Source organism: Hippoglossus hippoglossus, chromosome 8 (assembly GCF_009819705.1).
Source record: "Hippoglossus hippoglossus isolate fHipHip1 chromosome 8, fHipHip1.pri, whole genome shotgun sequence".
Classification (NCBI taxonomy): domain Eukaryota; kingdom Metazoa; phylum Chordata; class Actinopteri; order Pleuronectiformes; family Pleuronectidae; genus Hippoglossus; species Hippoglossus hippoglossus.
In genome coordinates, this window is record NC_047158.1 from 22,633,698 (window position 1) to 22,650,581 (window position 16,884).

The 16,884-nt window shown below is 43.2% G+C and overlaps 3 protein-coding genes across 3 annotated transcripts; 2 read left to right on the forward strand and 1 right to left on the reverse strand.

The window, feature by feature from the left end:
- The first annotated feature begins 1,050 nt into the window (after positions 1 to 1,050).
- On the forward strand, positions 1,051 to 6,411 carry LOC117765985 (serine protease 27-like). Its single transcript, XM_034592652.1, has 7 exons — positions 1,051 to 1,180; positions 3,245 to 3,265; positions 3,571 to 3,733; positions 4,035 to 4,303; positions 5,595 to 5,740; positions 5,819 to 6,142; positions 6,251 to 6,411. The coding sequence occupies exons 1-7, from the start codon at positions 1,126 to 1,128 to the stop codon at positions 6,275 to 6,277; spliced, it is 1,005 nt and encodes a 334-aa protein (XP_034448543.1). The 5' UTR covers positions 1,051 to 1,125; the 3' UTR covers positions 6,278 to 6,411.
- On the forward strand, positions 6,331 to 8,737 carry LOC117766142 (serine protease 27-like). The gene is made up of 5 exons (XM_034592884.1): positions 6,331 to 6,473; positions 6,570 to 6,823; positions 6,898 to 6,995; positions 7,781 to 7,908; positions 8,677 to 8,737. The coding sequence occupies exons 1-5, from the start codon at positions 6,331 to 6,333 to the stop codon at positions 8,735 to 8,737; spliced, it is 684 nt and encodes a 227-aa protein (XP_034448775.1).
- Positions 8,738 to 13,629: 4,892 nt separating this feature from the next.
- eif1 (eukaryotic translation initiation factor 1) lies at positions 13,630 to 16,136 on the reverse strand. The gene is made up of 4 exons (XM_034592661.1): positions 15,953 to 16,136; positions 15,033 to 15,190; positions 14,833 to 14,934; positions 13,630 to 14,726 (listed from the first exon to the last, which is right to left on the reverse strand). The coding sequence occupies exons 1-4, from the start codon at positions 15,981 to 15,983 to the stop codon at positions 14,682 to 14,684; spliced, it is 336 nt and encodes a 111-aa protein (XP_034448552.1). The 5' UTR covers positions 15,984 to 16,136; the 3' UTR covers positions 13,630 to 14,681.
- Between the last annotated feature and the right edge of the window lie 748 nt (positions 16,137 to 16,884).

Genomic DNA, 16,884 nt, shown 5'->3' on the forward strand with positions numbered 1-16,884 from the left:
GCTTCTGTGCACGTCGACGCCTCCGAGCTTTGACCTGGTTCCTGAAACCATTTATCTGAAAACCATCAGAGAAATATGTCGACCGTCTGTTTCCTCTAACTCGAGTGAAGAATCCGTAACTGACGTGACGACCTCATCACCTCCTGTTGTACATTTCATTCACTGCTGAAAATAAAATAACCTTTATTTGTCCTTTGGGAAGTTTCGTCAATTAATAAAGAAATATATACTTTCTCTAAATCATATATAGACTCCGCCCCCTAGTGTTAAACGCTCTGAGATGCGTTTCTTTAACGATAGAGAAAGACGTCGCTGCAGCCGAAGGAGAAACGATCATTTCATCGGACTTTTGTCGTCCAGTTTTGTACAAGATGCACCTGGAACAATATTGGGACAAAAACCTTGCTTTAAGATTCCATTGATTATGTTGATTATATTAATATCAATCTACTGATGTGCACAAATACAGTGAATTCCTGGACTTGTAAAATATTTTTTTTGGAATTTCACAATGTTAAATCAATGGATTCCTTTTCTGCACAGAGTTTTCTCTTTCAGTCTGAGCTCATTCTCCTGAACAGTGAGAAATCAGACGTCTGGCAGCAGACACTCATTGTGCGGGGGTGAAGGAATGTCGGCAGGTGAGAGGGTTTGTTGAAGCTGCTGTTGTTCCGGCCCTTTAAGACGTTAGTTTGAGTCCAGCGGTTCCCAGCCTCTGGGTCGGGGCCCCGGAGGGCCACTAGGAAGCTCTGAGGGGTCGTCCTCACTGCGAGAGGAAAAAGAAAAGTTCTCATGCACAGATGTTATTTAAAAACTGATCCTGGATCATTCGACCGTGTCAGTGATGTGAATGGAAACATCAACAACATCTTTAAAAATAAACTGTGACTTTTATTGAGCTTTTAATTGGTTTTCAGGACAAATGTAAAAGTGGCATATTAATGTGGTGATTAATGTTCTGCTGAATGGAAGCAGCTGATTTGTGGTTAGCTGTGTGGGCGTGTCCCCGGCAGGTAACAATGTCAGAGGTAGAGCGAGGCATGTTTAGTATTCACGGGGCCGAGAGAGAGAGAGAGATAATAAATAAGTTTGCTGCAGCAGATCACAGGATTTCCACCTTCACTCATGGCTCTCTGCAAAGTCGTCTGTGTGGCGACGCTGCTCAGCCTCCTGACGCCAGGTAAGAACCATCCTCAGCTTCAGATCTGTGCAAAACTCTCAGGAGGAAGTGAAGTCATGGAAACAAGTAGCTCGTCCATGAAAAACAACCAGAATATGTGTAGGACAATGTTTAAAAACCATTAAACCCAGAAGCTCAGTGGTCTTTAAAGCTGCAGGACGACAGGATCAGTTTAACTCGGATTTAAACGTGTCACAGTCGCATCAGATTCTCTGTTCAACAAAATCTGCTTTTTAAAGAAGATTCATCAGGTTTCAAAAGTTTAAAACGTCACATTTTATTTTGTTTTTTAAATTGTAAATAATATTAAAAAGATTATCCCTAAATAAACTTAATCTGTGATCTTTTTACCAGCAAATAGACATTTATTTAAATTAGATTTAATTGAATCTAATCATTTATTTCATTGTTCCGTCCTGGTTCCATGAAGTTGTATAAGATCTTAAATTAAAGATTAGTGCCTCCTGTGAACCTGAGTATTGTTTTATCACAGAATATTGTTTAAAGTCAAATATTGTAACAATAATCTACTGTTTTACTCAGTTTAATTCTTATCTCACATGAATTAAGAGACAATAAGTGTAAAAGTTGAGAAAAGAGTTTCTTGCTTCCCGGCATCAACCTGATTTCAGCTTTTCACATTAATAATTTAAAATATGAACCTCGATGCTCAACAGACGGAAGCAGAGTGAAGACTTGTGAGGAACGTTTGATCTTATTTACACGAAACGTTTACAGATTGTCGTTGAGTAGATAAATCAAAATGTGACAGTAAAATAATAACAAAAATAATTATATGTAATTAAAACAATATTTTTCCTTTTAAACTGATTCTGAGGAGTTTGAGAATAATGAGGTTTTATTATTGAATGTGTGAGACGTCCTGTTTGGGTCAAAGAACAGAATCTACACGACAACAGGAAGTGAGTCACATTCAAAGGTTTCATTTAGTGATAAAAACATGTGAAGCACAAACCTCGTTCTTTTCTCCATCTGTTTTTTGTAGTTTTGTAATTTCAGTCATTTCACTTTGACATGTAAGTGGACGGATGACAGCATCGTTAACCTGAGGTGGGAGGTCAGTGGGACCATGTGACCTCTGGCATCATGTGACCATGTGACCAGTCATGTCCGGCTGAGAGGGTCGATGACTCGTTAAGTCCCTCAAGTGAATAGTTTGTTTTCAGAGACGTTCACTCATTAAATGTGACACTGAGCAGCAGGAAACTTGTTTGAGCCGACACAGCCTGAAGCAAGGCATTGTTTTCACCCCCCCCCCCCCCCCCCCCCCCGTCATTTTCAACAAACTTGGCGAGAATATCATTTGGGAGTTTATCTCCACATCATTAACTTTTGGAGCCGATAGGTCAAAGGTCAGGTCATCAAATATATTGATCCACGATAGAGTCACAATCACAATCACAATAAATAATAGAGAGAAAATCTAAAGTTTAGGTTGATCAGAAAATGATTCTCCATCATATGATCAGTAAAATCAGGAAGTGACACCATGCATGGCTAAAAAATCTCAACCTATAGATTAAACAACATTAATGACAATACGATGGGAATGATGGAGAGAAACTGACTGAATAATTATCTGCTGTAGCTTCAGCACATAATAATCCTCTTGTCTCAGATAAGTGTTTTACACTGAGTGAGCGTCAGCTGTGTGTCTGTCGTCACACACGACGGCTGCAGCCACAAAAATCAAGTGGAAACACCAGGAAGTAGAAGCTGAAACCACCTGAGACGAGGCAGTCAAACCAGTCTGAGAGCAGCGCACGGAGACGTATTTGATGAACCTGTCAGAGAACGTTGAAGGACAAAGACGTGAACTTTTAACACTCAATCAACAGCAGCTTCGGTTTTCAAGTGTCGTCGAGTTGCTCATCGCACGTTTTCCTGTACGAGAGATTTACTGACAGGCTGAGATGTCGTCACTCTGTAAACCTGCTTTGTCTCCAGCTGCTGAAAGATGAATCATGAGTTTATATGAACATAGAAATGAAAGTGATGACTCATTGTTGAAGTGATGACTCAGATTTGTTTTCTGTTTTTCAGAGTCTCGCTCACAACTCGCTGGTAAGTTTCTGTGAATATGTTGTTGTTGTTAACAGGGTCGTAATAATAATGATAATTATAATTTTTATTCTATAAGTCACTTAAAACAAGATTTTAAAAAATAACACTGTCACACATTGAATCAGTTCTGAAGAGGTGAGGTGTCAGTTGGGATTCAAGGTCTCGACCTCTGAGATGATTAGTATGTTGAAGTAGAAGCAGATCATCATCCTCATCTGTGTGTTTACGATCTCAGTCCCAGGGGGACGGGGGTGTTGCAGACTGTGTGTTGTTGAATGTTGTGTGTTTGTTGTGTCTCTGTGCAGATTGTGGTCGACCTCCTCTGAACACCAGGATCGTTGGGGGGCAGGTGGCCCCTGAGGGCAGCTGGCCCTGGCAGGCCAGTATACACAGATCTGGTAGTCACTTCTGTGGAGGATCGCTCATTAACAAAGAATGGGTGCTGACAGCTGCTCACTGCTTCCCCAGGTGAGAAGACACAAATAATAACTGAACTAAATGTGTATTTGATAGTGTCCCTGCACCAGGAGAGAGATCATCACAGTGAAGCCCTCCCATGGTCAAACTGGCAGAAGAGCCTGGTGGATTCATGGTTGATTTATTGAATGTACTTTTGTTGTGTTGATTTGTGTTAATTAAAGAATGAAATCAGTGGGCGCTGTGGTGTGGCTGTTGTTGGGAGATCGACCCAGCGTCTCTCCAGCACAGCTGATCCAGACAAGATCTTAAAATAAACCACAGCATTAAGTTTCTCGTCTGATCATCGCAGCTCCAGCACAAACAACCTGGTCGTGTACCTGGGACGTCAGAGACAAGAAGGGTCCAACCCCAACGAGGTGTCCCGCACCGTGTCAAGGGTCATCAAGCATCCCAGCTACAACTCATTGACCACTGGCAACGACATCTCCCTCCTGAAGCTCTCCTCACCCGTCACCTTCACCAACTACATCCGGCCCGTCTGCCTCGCCGCCCCCAACAGCGTCTTCCACAGTGGTACCGACTCCTGGGTCACTGGCTGGGGCAGAATCGGGTCAGGAGGTAAAGAAAGAGGGATGGATGATGGATGATGGATGATGGATGGATGATGGATGGATGATGGATGGATGATGGATGATGGATGGATGATGGATGGATGATGGATGGATGATGGATGGATGTTGGATGATGGATGATGGATGGATGATGGATGGATGATGGATGGATGTTGGATGATGGATGGATGATGGATGGATGATGGATGGATGTTGGATGATGGATGATGGATGATGGATGATGGATGGATGGATGATGGATGATGGATGATGGATGATGGATGGATGGATGATGGATGATGGATGATGGATGATGGATGATGGATGGATGATGGATGGATGATGGATGATGGATGATGGATGGATGATGGATGGATGATGGATGATGGATGGATGGATGATGGATGGATGGATGATGGATGATGGATGATGGATGATGGATGATGGATGATGGATGGATGGATGATGGATGATGATGGATGGATGATGGATTGATGGATGATGGATGGATGATGGATGATGGATGGATGATGGATGATGGATGGATGGATGATGGATGGATGATGGATGATGGATGATGGATGGATGATGGATGATGGATGGATGAGGGATGATGGATGATGGATGATGGATGGATGATGGATGGATGATGGATGATGGATGGATGATGGATGATGGATGATGGATGATGGATGGATGGATGATGGATGATGGATGGATGATGGATGATGGATGATGGATGGATGATGGATGATGGATGATGATGGATGATGGATGATGGATGATGGATGATGGATGATGGATTGATGGATGATGGATGATGATGGATGATGGATGATGGATGATGGATGGATGATGGATGATGGATGATGGATGGATGATGGATGATGATGGATGATGGATGATGGATGATGGATGATAGATGATGGATGATGGATGATGGATAGATGATGGATGGATGATGTATGGATGATGGATGATGGATGGATGATGGATGATGGATGGATGGATGGATGATGGATGATGGATGGATGATGGATGGATGATGGATGATGGATGATGGATGGATGATGGATGATGGATGATGGATGGATGTGGATGATGGATGATGATGGATGGATGATGGATGGATGATGGATGATGGATGATGGATGATTGGATGATGGAGGATGATGGATGATGGATGATGGATGATGGATGGATGACACATGACAAACCTGACGTCACAGTGATTGATATTTGTTCCTTTGAAGTGAGACGAGTTTTAAAACGTGTTTCTTTGAACTGGTTCTGTTCAGTTCCACTTCCTTCCCCAAAGAACCTGATGGAGGTGGAGGTGCCGGTGGTGGGGAACAGACGGTGTAACTGTGACTACGGCGTGGGTACAATCACAGACAACATGATCTGTGCCGGGTTACGAGCCGGAGGGAAGGACTCGTGTCAGGTGATCATCTCACCGCCTGTTTGTGTCTTTACTTCCTGTGAAGGAGTTCCTGTCTCCTGACGCTTCCTGTCCCCACAGGGAGACTCCGGCGGCCCGATGGTGAGCAAGCAGAACAGCCGCTGGATCCAGGAGGGCGTGGTGAGTTTTGGAGAAGGTTGTGCGTTGCCTAATTTCCCAGGAGTCTACACCCGAGTGTCCCGCTATCAGGCATGGATCAACAGCCACGTCACCACCAACCAGCCGGGCTACGTCACCTTCTCCTCCAGTGGGACTGACAGCGACCTGAGCGTCACCTGTCCAGGTCTCCCACCCACCATCGTCCGGCCTCCCATCATCCTGCCTCCATCAACACCACCACCATCGTTCTGCCTCCCACCACCCCCCCCACGACCACAGCCCAACGTGAGTCTCTGTATCAGCTGGTTTTTAACCTTTAAATGAGACTTGTTCACTGGTTCTATTTAAACTGGGTAAACTGGCTGAACTGTCTTCTCTGTCTTCTCTCTCCAGCTGTGGTCTGCGGCCGAGCCCCCTTGAATACTCGGATCTTGGGGGGGAGCTCAGTGGTGACGGCTGGCGTGTGGCCGTGGATGGCGAGTCTGCAGAGGAATGGAAGTCACGTGTGTGGCGGGACACTGGTGGCCGTGGACGCTGTGCTGAGTCAGGCCAACTGTTTTCAAGGTAAGACACCAGGAGAGTACAACACAGATCTGTTGAGCTTCATCTCTGGACAGTGAGAGGAAGAGGAGTCTATGGGATGGAAGCACATCAGGCGTTTAAAGACTCGAGTTCTCCTCAGGCCTCATGTGGTTCACTCTCACTCCCACAGTTCACCCGCAGCGTCTGAGTGGACCGTCGTCCTGGGTCGTCTGAAACAGAAAGGGTCGAATCCCTTTGAGGTGACGCTGAGCGTGACAAACATCACCCTGAGCAACCTGACCGGCTCCAATGTGGCGGTGCTGCATCTGGAATCCCGACCGACGCTGTCCGACTACATCCAGCCCCTCTGCCTGGACACTGGGCGGAGCTTCAGTGAGGGCTCCACGTGCTGGGCTTCCGGCTGGAGCTCTGGACGAGGGGGGGGTGAGTTCCTCTCACGGTTTGACACGTCTTACATCATGATATGTGATTCACATGTTCTTATTCTTCCACTTCAGAGGAACAAGTTCTGCAGGAGGTCCAGACGTCGGTGTCCGACTGCGGCAACGCGTCCGGGACGGACAGCTTCTGTACAGGAAGTCTGAACCTGGAGAAGGTTAATAATGAGATTATTATTATTATTGTGATATTATTAATGTGGGTGTCGACCCTCAGCTGACGATGTCCTGGCTTTAGCTTCAGTTTTACTTTACGAACAAGAGTCAAACTTCGTGTCTCATTCACAGCAGGTGAAAAAGAGAAGTTCAACGAATGTTCTCTTTAAGAAAAGCACATTCAGTGAAATCAAGAAAAATACTATTTACTGTCATGTAAATAAAACGTGTGAAGCAACTTTCTCCGTCAGAGTATTAAGATCGTTTAAAGGTCCAGTGTGTAAGATTCAGGTGAAAGGTTCTATTGGCAGAAATGAAATATAAAATAATCCTAGTGATGTTTCACTTGTGTGTTTCATCTAAATTGTACTAATTGTTGTTTTCTTCACTCTAGAATGAGCCTTTATATTTAAATACTTTATATTTAAAACTTTATATTTACATCAGGAGCGGGTCCTCTCCACGGAGGCAGCCATGTTTTTTACAGTAGCCCAGACTGGACAAACTAAACCTTTAGAGGTTTTTATGACGACTGAAGCTACCACAGGTTCTCTGGCATGTTTGGAAGGGGGGGGTATTCAGCTGCAACACTTCACCACTAGATGTCACTAAATCTTACACACTGCACCTTTAAAGGACAAATAGAGATTTTGACAATACAGTATGAAAAGGTCTGAACCAATTTCCACGCCTTTACATCTGAAAACCGCTTGAATGTGGATCTTTTCATGGTTCAGATCCAAACAGCTTGTTGGATGTGATGTTTCTCTCTCTGCTGTTTGCTCAGGGGGCCTCTGGGGGCCCGCTGATGTGTAAGCAGGACGGCTCTTGGTTCCAGGCGGCCGTGTTATCAGCTGAAAGCTCCACCAGAAAAACACGAGCGGTAACTGTGACCGTCTTCCCCAAACTGGACAAGTACAACACATTCCTCTCTGAGAACTTGGGGAAGTTGTTGTCTCCGGCCTCCAGCAGCAGCAACACCACCTCCACCTCCACCTCCACCTCCATCCCGACCAGCAGCAGCGGGGCCCTCACTCACTTCCTCCTCCACCTCGTCCTCCTCTCACTGAGTCTCCAGCTCTTCTTATAGAAACCTCCAGCTTGATCTGTGATTAGTGATGATGTGACTGACACGTGAATGTAAAGAAGGAATCTGTGACTCGACTCCAGCACGAGGAGCAGATTGTGTTCGGCACTTTTCCTTTGAGAACTCGCCGCAGACTCAACACTCGACAAACGGATAAATGATGATGATCTTCCAGAAACTTTAAAGGAGACATATTCTGTTCATCTTCACCACTTTGAGCTCCTGTCTGAAGAACAGGGGGGGGGGGGGGGGGGTTCTCCTTTTATCACAGACTTTTGAACTTTGCAGAACTTCTACATTCATGGTTTAAAACAGTAGAGGAACGAAACAGTGAAGAAACATGATATGTCTCCTTTAATGTTTGAATTTACAGTCTTATATGAAATGTGTTGAGATGAAGAATTGTTTAAGCTGCACTAAACATGATACTGTGAAGCCTCTCGTTCCAGAATCTCATGGTTCTGCACCTGTTTTTACCTTTTTTTAATCAGTTAAATAACAATCATATAATCTTTTGTGTCAAATTCTGAATACTGAAGATGATTGAATCTTTTTTTAAATACTGTGTGATTCAGTGATTCATTGCTCACATGCAGAGCGATGGTTCTTATTGATTACGCTGCAGATGGAGTTCATCTCATCCCCTGTGGTTCGTGAACTGATGAAAAGAAAACTGTCAACAGTCCACTACCTCGCGTCCTCCCCCAGCTGCAGGGGGGGGGGGATGTCTGACTGGACACTGATGAACAACTTGAAGTCAAATCTTTCCATGAAATAAAACTGCAGTGAATCTGAAGCACTGTTTGCACTCATGTGTGTTTACATGAAAACTACTGATCAGATTTCCACTAAACTTGGAGGCAGAATGAGAAACGTGGATTTGGACAAAGTCTCTGAAAACCTCTGTTGTCCCTGAAAAGAAAAGTTCAAGCTTTAAAAAAAACATTTGGATGTTTACAGGTGATTTTATGTCTTAACGTTCAAAAGTCTTAACCAGCTTTAACTAACTGAACTTAGGTCAGTTGACACCACTGCACCCCCCACACATCTGAAAACATCTGAGGACAAAGTAAACTGACGAATCCATTTTTAACTTTTCAGAATTTAATACAACTTTTGAAAAAGAAAAATATAAATGTATAAAATAACAGCAACAAGCAACTTCAGTCTCTTTTACAACATTCTCGAACATTAAAGTCTGACGATACAAATTCCACAAAAACAACATTAAAAAATAGAATATAAAAATCGACGGAGCCAGAACTCGGAGCCACAGACGGAGGCAGGAGATCAGACACGTTGAGAAATAATAAAAAACACATTAAGGTTGAATTTACTGTAAAACAGACAAGGTGCCTCCAGATGGAGAACAGCAGAACCTCTGTGTGATCCGACACATGACGACTGTGAAACAAAGAAGAAACTGTTTCAATATCTACTCACACAAAAGGCTTCTTCCATACAGACTCAGACACTTTGTTTACTAAGTGGATGCATGAATTATGTAAGGAACTTATTCATATTTATTTATTATTTGAGGTAGTAATTGTACGCATCAGTTAATTTATGTTTATGCTGCATATTATCCAGATAAATCATCAATTCATCATCATTCATCCTTTCTTCCGTCCCTCAACCTCCTGTGAACTCAATAACAGGTGAAATGTCTCTTGGATCCATGTGTTTGAACCAGAGATGAGATCTGTGACCCAGTTCACTTTAAACTTCCTGAACTAGATTCAACTAATTCAGGATTCAGTTAAGTGAATCTGTTCTATGGTTTAAGTTATTTTTGTTGAATTCTTGGCTAAATTTACGATTTTTGTAAATAAATATAACTTTTCTTCATCACAGACTCCGGCCTGTCGACCTACTACAAAGTTCCAGCGGTGCAACGAGGAGCCTGTTGCTGACTCTGGCCTAAGTTTACCTGAGTCCTCTTCTTCTACTTGATCCTGATCTCGAAGCAAAGGCAGTTGCAGGACTCGCACTCGGGAGGCTGACAGGTGCAGGCACAGTCCCACTTGGCACACTGGGAAAACATGTCCGACACTAAATGTTAATGTCTCTAAACTTTCTGTAAATAGGAGTTTTTCCACCACAAGTCACAGACGATCCTGATTAGACAAACATGACAACACCTGTCTCGTGTGATTGGATATATAAGAATAAAACAAGAACTTTGTCGCATTCTAACTCACAAATGTATTTCTTGAGATAATCTTTGGCCTTGTTGACAAGCTCCCGTTCTACAGTGTCAGACTCTGGTTCCTAAATGAACAGGAGTGTTTCAAGTGGAAACTTCAGTCTTGGTGCAGATGAGAAGACCAGACTGGAGATAAAATCCAGAGGGCTTGTCGGTTACTTACAGTCGGAGCAGGACACGAATCGGCCAGACATGAACGCATGGTTGGCAGGCGGCAGTTGCACATTTCAGCCAGTCTGAAGCACTGTTCACAAACAGAGATGTTGGGACAGCAGTCACCGTAGTCTGAGGAACAACGGTCCTGAGAGAGAAGACAGCTGCAGAAATCAGAGCTTTAAAGTGTTGAACTCGTGTGTAGCGACAAACAGAGGAACACAAACCGAACCCCACTATCTGACCAGGAAGTCGCCTGTTTCTGGTTAATAAGGATGTTTAGTTATTGAATTTCATTAGTTGATATCTGATTGATGTAGCGATGCTCGATTTCTGTTTAGATGATTTGTTTGTTTGGAACTTTGTCCACTCGGAAACCAAGAGACCAGTCTTACTAACTTACTTACTTTAAGTTGTTCTGATAATAAAAACATAGTTTGATAAGTACAGAATTGTTCGGTTGCTACTTGGCGAAGACGTGGACGTCCTGTTGTGTCTCAGCCTCGGTGAGACGGATCATAACTGTCAACAATGTCAGGATGTGAAGAACTTTTCACTCAGTAATAACTTGTGTTGGTTCATTGGTGGGTTCTTGTTTTGTTGGCTTGTTTCTCAAACTTTATGTTGGTATCATTTTATATAATACCGATGATCTTGTTTGTATTTAAATATAGTTAAAAAGAAGTCCGCTCATTCAGTTCACCGCGTTAAAGACCTTAAGTTGAATCCAATTTTAAAATTAAAATAATTTAATCCATGTGAAACTAATAAAAGTTGCAGTTTGATATGTAAGGTTCATTTTAACCCCAACAATAATATATTAGTGGGAAATGGGAAATCTGTATTTTTAATATGAACAATCTCTTTTGAATCCTCAATAACACAAATCTATAATTTTATATGATAAAATCTAGATTCTATGTGAAAACTAGTCTGATGAAATAACGTTTTGTTTTAATCAAAATGAGTTTCAAGTGAAAAGGAGCCTGTCCTTTATCGACCTGTGCACGTTTCCTTCAGTTGACATTAGACGTTGCTCTGCAGATACACTGACTGCGTTCCGAGCACCAACCTTGAGACAGAATCGGATCCACAGCCCGATGCCCAGAACCGTCATGTAAACACCCAGAGTGATCATCAGAACAGCTGGGAGCGGGATGGACAGCTCCCAGATGTTCAGCACCTGAGGAACACGACCAACAGAGTCACGTGTACGAGTGAATCTGACAGAGAAGATATTACATCTGATCAAATATCCAAGAATCAATTCTTACTGGCATCGTGTCTGTTTGAGGAGAAATCTTCAACAGGGATCACATCTGGAATGAAAACAGACCTGGTTTTTATGTTAACACTCCAAAAAACATCTAATTCACAAATATACGGAAAGTGTTTCAGTCTGATCAAATTATTCCCAGAGAATCCCATTCACCACAATCTGTGTGTAAATGTAGAAGTAAAGAAAGTCGTGAAAAGGAAATACTCAAGTACAAGTACTCTACTTCTAATGAGTAACTGAATACATTTCAACCCCTGCTGAGTAAAAGTAATGATAATAAACTTTGTATAAAACCTTTCAAACAATAAATTCAGCTTTGACCTCTGAAAGGTGCTTCACATACAATATAGATCAAATGAACATAACATGTTAAAATGTAATTCATATAAGAACAGATTTAAAGTAACATGAGAACCACAGAAAAGAAGAAAGTGATAAATGATAAAAGTGCAGGAGTGAGAGTTTAGTTCAAAGCTGAAGTAAAGAGAAAAGCTTCTCTTAATTCTAAAGTTTAGTTTTAAAGTCTTTCCCTGAAGCAGCTCCTCTGATGTTCAGTGTGTTTAACAGCAGCTTCTCCTCCTCTGATGGAACCTGAGAAGACTCAGAGGGTCTCAGTGCTCCAGAGGGAACATGGTTCTCTGCAGGAGCACAAGTTATCAGCGGGAAATACAGGAATAATAAATATAAAGGGTGCTAACAGCTGTTAGCTAACAGCAGTTAGCTAACAGCTGAACTGCAGTGAACCCGCTGGCAGCGTCTCACCGCTCAGGTCGCTCCTGTGTCTTCATCAGAGCTCGTGGGTGGTCGTCGGGAGATTTAACGTAAAGTCACATTCTTAGGTTTTTATTGCTAAAAGTAGAAAAAGCTTTGATTCTGCCGCCTGCTAGCAAAACAACACTTAGCTTTAGCTTTGGCGGCGGCTGCGTTACCATGGAGTCCGACGGGTCACAGCGAGGGACAAAGGAGCGGCAGGGCGAAGGCGAAAGGCAAAATAAAAAACGCGAGGTGATGAAAATGTGTGAGAGAATATAAATAAAGCAGAATCACAGGCCTGTGGTTTAGTTCCTCAACCAGAGCACGTGAACATGTTTCTACATCCTTTCTCCCCTCCCAATCACATTTTATTTGTTTAGTCCATATGCAACATGCTCTGTTCTTAACCCTCAACAAGAGGAACACTACCAAATAAACACGTAAACACTTGTTTTATTGAGCCACCGGGACTTTGACCCCTGAAATCTAATCAGTTAATCCAGGTGAATTGTACCAAATGTAATGAAATTCCCTTCGGACAGTCCTGTGACCTTGACCTTTGACCCACGGCACCAAAATCGAATCAGCTCAGTCCAGGTGAACGTTTGTACCAAACCACAAGCAATTCCCTCTTGGTGTAGTGCTGAGTCTCGGTTTCTAACGACAGGTGGAGCCAACAACAGTCTTCACATTCTACCTCAGTGAGTTCAGTTCTCTGTTGATGCTCAATCACCTCAATTCTACTGAACTACTTGTAAGAAAGTTCATCTAGTTCATTAAATCAACTCTTTGCATTGATCTCCGTGTTCATTCAATTAAACACATGAAGTCTGTTTGTCATTTATTTGTGATGACATAAGTATGTTTTTACTTTTCTGTCGTATATTTGAAGGGTTGTCACTGCATGGTTCGACCAATGCAAACTAACTGAACAGCTGATTCTGCTAAAAAGATAAAAAACAGGACACATTAAGTGAATCCAGTTGGTTCCAACATCCTCAGAAGCATGTGGTCAATGTGGTTCAGCCCAGAGACACCTTCCATGCGAGTTGTTGCATCATTAACTGACGAAGCATTCTTGAATTGGTCTATTGGTCCAGAGATCACGTTTATAATAAATATAACAAACACGCATAGAAAAAAAACAGGACAGGCTCATCAACTGCATGAACTTTATTGAGCCAAATGTGGATTTTGCAAAACAGACTCGATCCCTCGTCAGTCATAGGAGCACAGTGTGACCTGGCCATGGCTTTAAATTTAACTGCATTACTACGTAGTTATTTATACATTATTGCAATAGAGGAAATTAAAGATTCAAGTGTGACTAAACACAGGTTTGGGGAGTTTTGTTTTTGGATGAGAAAGCTGGTCATCCACCAGAACAGGACTTTATTTACCAGTTAATCCAAAATGACTTATTTCAACCACCTTCAATGGTGTTTCCCAAAGAAACCAGCATTAACTTGTTCCCACTCCAGAGGGTTCATGTGATCATAGTGAACCGACTCAGCCGTCCACACGGGACTCGCTCTGAACTAAATCACCAGAGAACATCCACTTAGTTTTAAACTTGCATTAGCAGGAAAATAATTGAACAAATAATTAAATTAAACATTTTAGGTGCCGGAGACAGTCAGCTCTCTAACCTGAGAGCAGGCAGCTAGACATGTAAACAGCAATGTGATGTTAAGGAAAAAACAAGACTGAGAAATCATGCAGACAAACCCCCGACCCCTCCTCCCCGCTGCAGGCTTCTCAATTATCCACATCAGTTGGAACAGATGTGACCCCCCCCGTTCCCCATGACACAACTCCAACACATGGAGACTCATCGTTTTATTGAAACACCTTGAATACAAAACAAAAAGTTACATGAAATAGTGTCTTTATTGCGACACAATACCTAAAAATAAAAAATAAAGGAATAAACAAGGGGGAGGAGGAAGTGGGCGGGGTCATCACCCCCATCCCTGATGTTGTGTGGAGCTGCAGTGGCCTGTCTTTGAGAGAGCGAGCCTGCCCCCTGGTGTTGTAGGGGGTCGGTGTTACAGAGTCCCATGTTTGTCAAGAGGTAAATCTCGTGTTAGCTAGTAGGAGCTGGTGGGACTACGAGGGGGGGGCCAACAGCAGCACATAGGAGGAAGGGAGGAGGGGAGGGGGGTTAATGGCCTTCCTGGAGAGTCGGGGAGAGGGCTGATCTGCAGCTTCTAGAAGCCGTGGACTTTGAGCTGCTCATCCTTGGCCAGGTGAACCTGCAAAGACAGAACAAGGGCTGATCAGTGAAAACGACCCCTGACCCACTTCACCAATGTTCCAAACAAAGCATGAAAATAACCCCGTCGGACTCTTCTGACTTACATCAGTGAGGAACTTGCAGATATCCTTGCGCTGGTCACCCTGCAGCTGGATCACTTCACCATACTCTGGGTGCTCAATCACAGTCCCGTTGCAGGCAAACTTCTGTTTAGGAGCAAAACAATAAACCTGTGAGTCAGACACGCCATGACCTGGTCTTCAAGACCAACTGGATAGAGAAACATTGAAACAGAAAATCCCACCTTCTTGAAGGCCTTGACTAGCTTCTTCTTGTCATATTGGGAGGAGATGCCCTGGACAGTGGTGAGGGTCTTCCTGCCGTTCCGCTGTTGGATTCTTATGTGGATGTAGTCCTCAGTCCCAGCTGGGTGTTGGTCATCACCCTTATCAGCAAAGGGGTCTGGAGAGGAGGGGGCAGAAGAACAGCTTGTTAGACACATCTGGATTCTACACCGTTCGATCGTCATACCAGTAAATGTCCCTATTTTTCTGTAATAACCAGATATTTCACATTTTATCCGTTTTTTCGACGTCAAATGAAGTGAAAATCTAGATTCCCACGGTGCGGTGTCATATTTCAGATTAGAAACTGCGCAGACGTCCATGCAGCTAGCAGCTAACAGCTTACTGCGGCCTGGCAGCCAGGAGCCACAGCTCCGCGGCGGCTTCCGGTCAGTAAACACGACCGATCGGACGAAATGGCCCCGTCATGACGTAGAAACTTTCGTTTGCACATCGATGATAAATATCTCCCCTCGGACACGAGTCAATCAAATCAGAGTCATGGTGGATTTATTAGCAGAAACACGATTTTCACCATCGATGCTAGCACGTCAGAAGAATAGGCTAACGCGTTAGCGGGGACATGTAGGCCTAATGGCGGCCGATCGAACAACAAGCAGCTTGGTGACGAAGACAGAAATTCAAACCGTCACACGGGTTCACTGCAGGTCGGTGGTTCTACGGACCTGGTCCCTTGGATGAACACGAGTTGTGACGATGACCGAAATCAAAGCGATAAAAGCTCCAGTTGAAGCTGGACGTTAGCCTCGCTAGCCTCGTTAGCCCTGCTAGCCTCGCTAGCCTCGTTAGCCCTGCTAGCCTCGCTAGCTCCCACCCCTCCCCCACCCTGGGTCTTCGCCCTCGGATAAAAGGCACTCACCATAAGTTTGGAGGTTCTGGATAGAGGACATACGATAAGATTGGATTTCCTTTTCGGATGATAACTTGTGTAGCGGGCGGTGAGTCGGCGGTCTGTGCCTGTGGAGCTGTTCCTGGTCTGGTTTCTGTCGGTGGATCAACACTCGCTTCGTCACAGCTTCTCACAAAATGGAGCCCGAAGTCCTCCAGCGGCTGGAAAACAAGCTTTTATTGCCCCGCCCCGAAACTGACGTCACCACGTCGCCACGTCACCAGCCAGCCACGCCCCAATAGGTCCCACTTTACTGGAATGGTGACGTCACCATTTGAGAATATTGGTCAACAGGAAAAATACAAAACTTATATTTCAGAATATTTATTTTTTAATAGTTAAATTTACACTTACTGCAAAGTTACTAGTTATTAGTAGTGTTTTATATATTTAGACGGATCGATGAATAGACAGATGTATATATGTATAGACAGATGTATAGACGTAGAGATGTAGGTGTACTCACACATAAGAGGCAGTAATTAAGAGTAACAGTTTTAATTGAAGTGCGTGTATATACATAGCACAAATAGGTAAGAAACGTATTAAAATATTAGTTGGAGCACAAATTGTATTTTTCATATTTTGTAGATAAATCAGTAATATATTAGAAATTCTATGGAGCATGTACAAATATTTAAATAGTCAATTATATAAAAAACACTACACTTAATGGAGAAACTTAAAACTGTACTTTGCTCATACTGCATTGTTTATATGTTTATATATATAAACATACATGTCTTAGGCTGAGACATATTTGTGCTGTTTATCATGTAATAATATTTTACCCCTACTTTTTACAACCCATTCCTTCACTTGTGAATATGTTCAGCTACACGCAGCATCTATTGCAGTCCCGTGCGTCCTGGGTGAGGGATCCTCACATGAATGAGGCTTCT

Coding starts and splice junctions, on each gene's coding strand:
- LOC117766142 (XM_034592884.1), top strand. CDS start 6,331: ATGGCGAGTCTGCAGAGGAATGGAAGTCACGTGTGTGGCGGGACACTG. Junction 6,824..6,897: donor GAGCTCTGGACGAGGGGGGG/GTGAGTTCCTCT, acceptor CTTCCACTTCAG/AGGAACAAGTTCTGCAGGAG. Junction 6,996..7,780: donor GAAGTCTGAACCTGGAGAAG/GTTAATAATGAG, acceptor CTGTTTGCTCAG/GGGGCCTCTGGGGGCCCGCT.
- eif1 (XM_034592661.1), bottom strand. CDS start 15,983: ATGTCCTCTATCCAGAACCTCCAAACTTATG. Junction 15,191..15,952: donor CCAGAACCTCCAAACTTATG/GTGAGTGCCTTT, acceptor CCTCCTCTCCAG/ACCCCTTTGCTGATAAGGGT. Junction 14,935..15,032: donor TAGTCAAGGCCTTCAAGAAG/GTGGGATTTTCT, acceptor GCTCCTAAACAG/AAGTTTGCCTGCAACGGGAC.
- LOC117765985 (XM_034592652.1), top strand. CDS start 1,126: ATGGCTCTCTGCAAAGTCGTCTGTGTGGCGACGCTGCTCAGCCTCCTG. Junction 4,304..5,594: donor GGGCAGAATCGGGTCAGGAG/GTAAAGAAAGAG, acceptor GGTTCTGTTCAG/TTCCACTTCCTTCCCCAAAG. Junction 5,741..5,818: donor GAGGGAAGGACTCGTGTCAG/GTGATCATCTCA, acceptor CTGTCCCCACAG/GGAGACTCCGGCGGCCCGAT.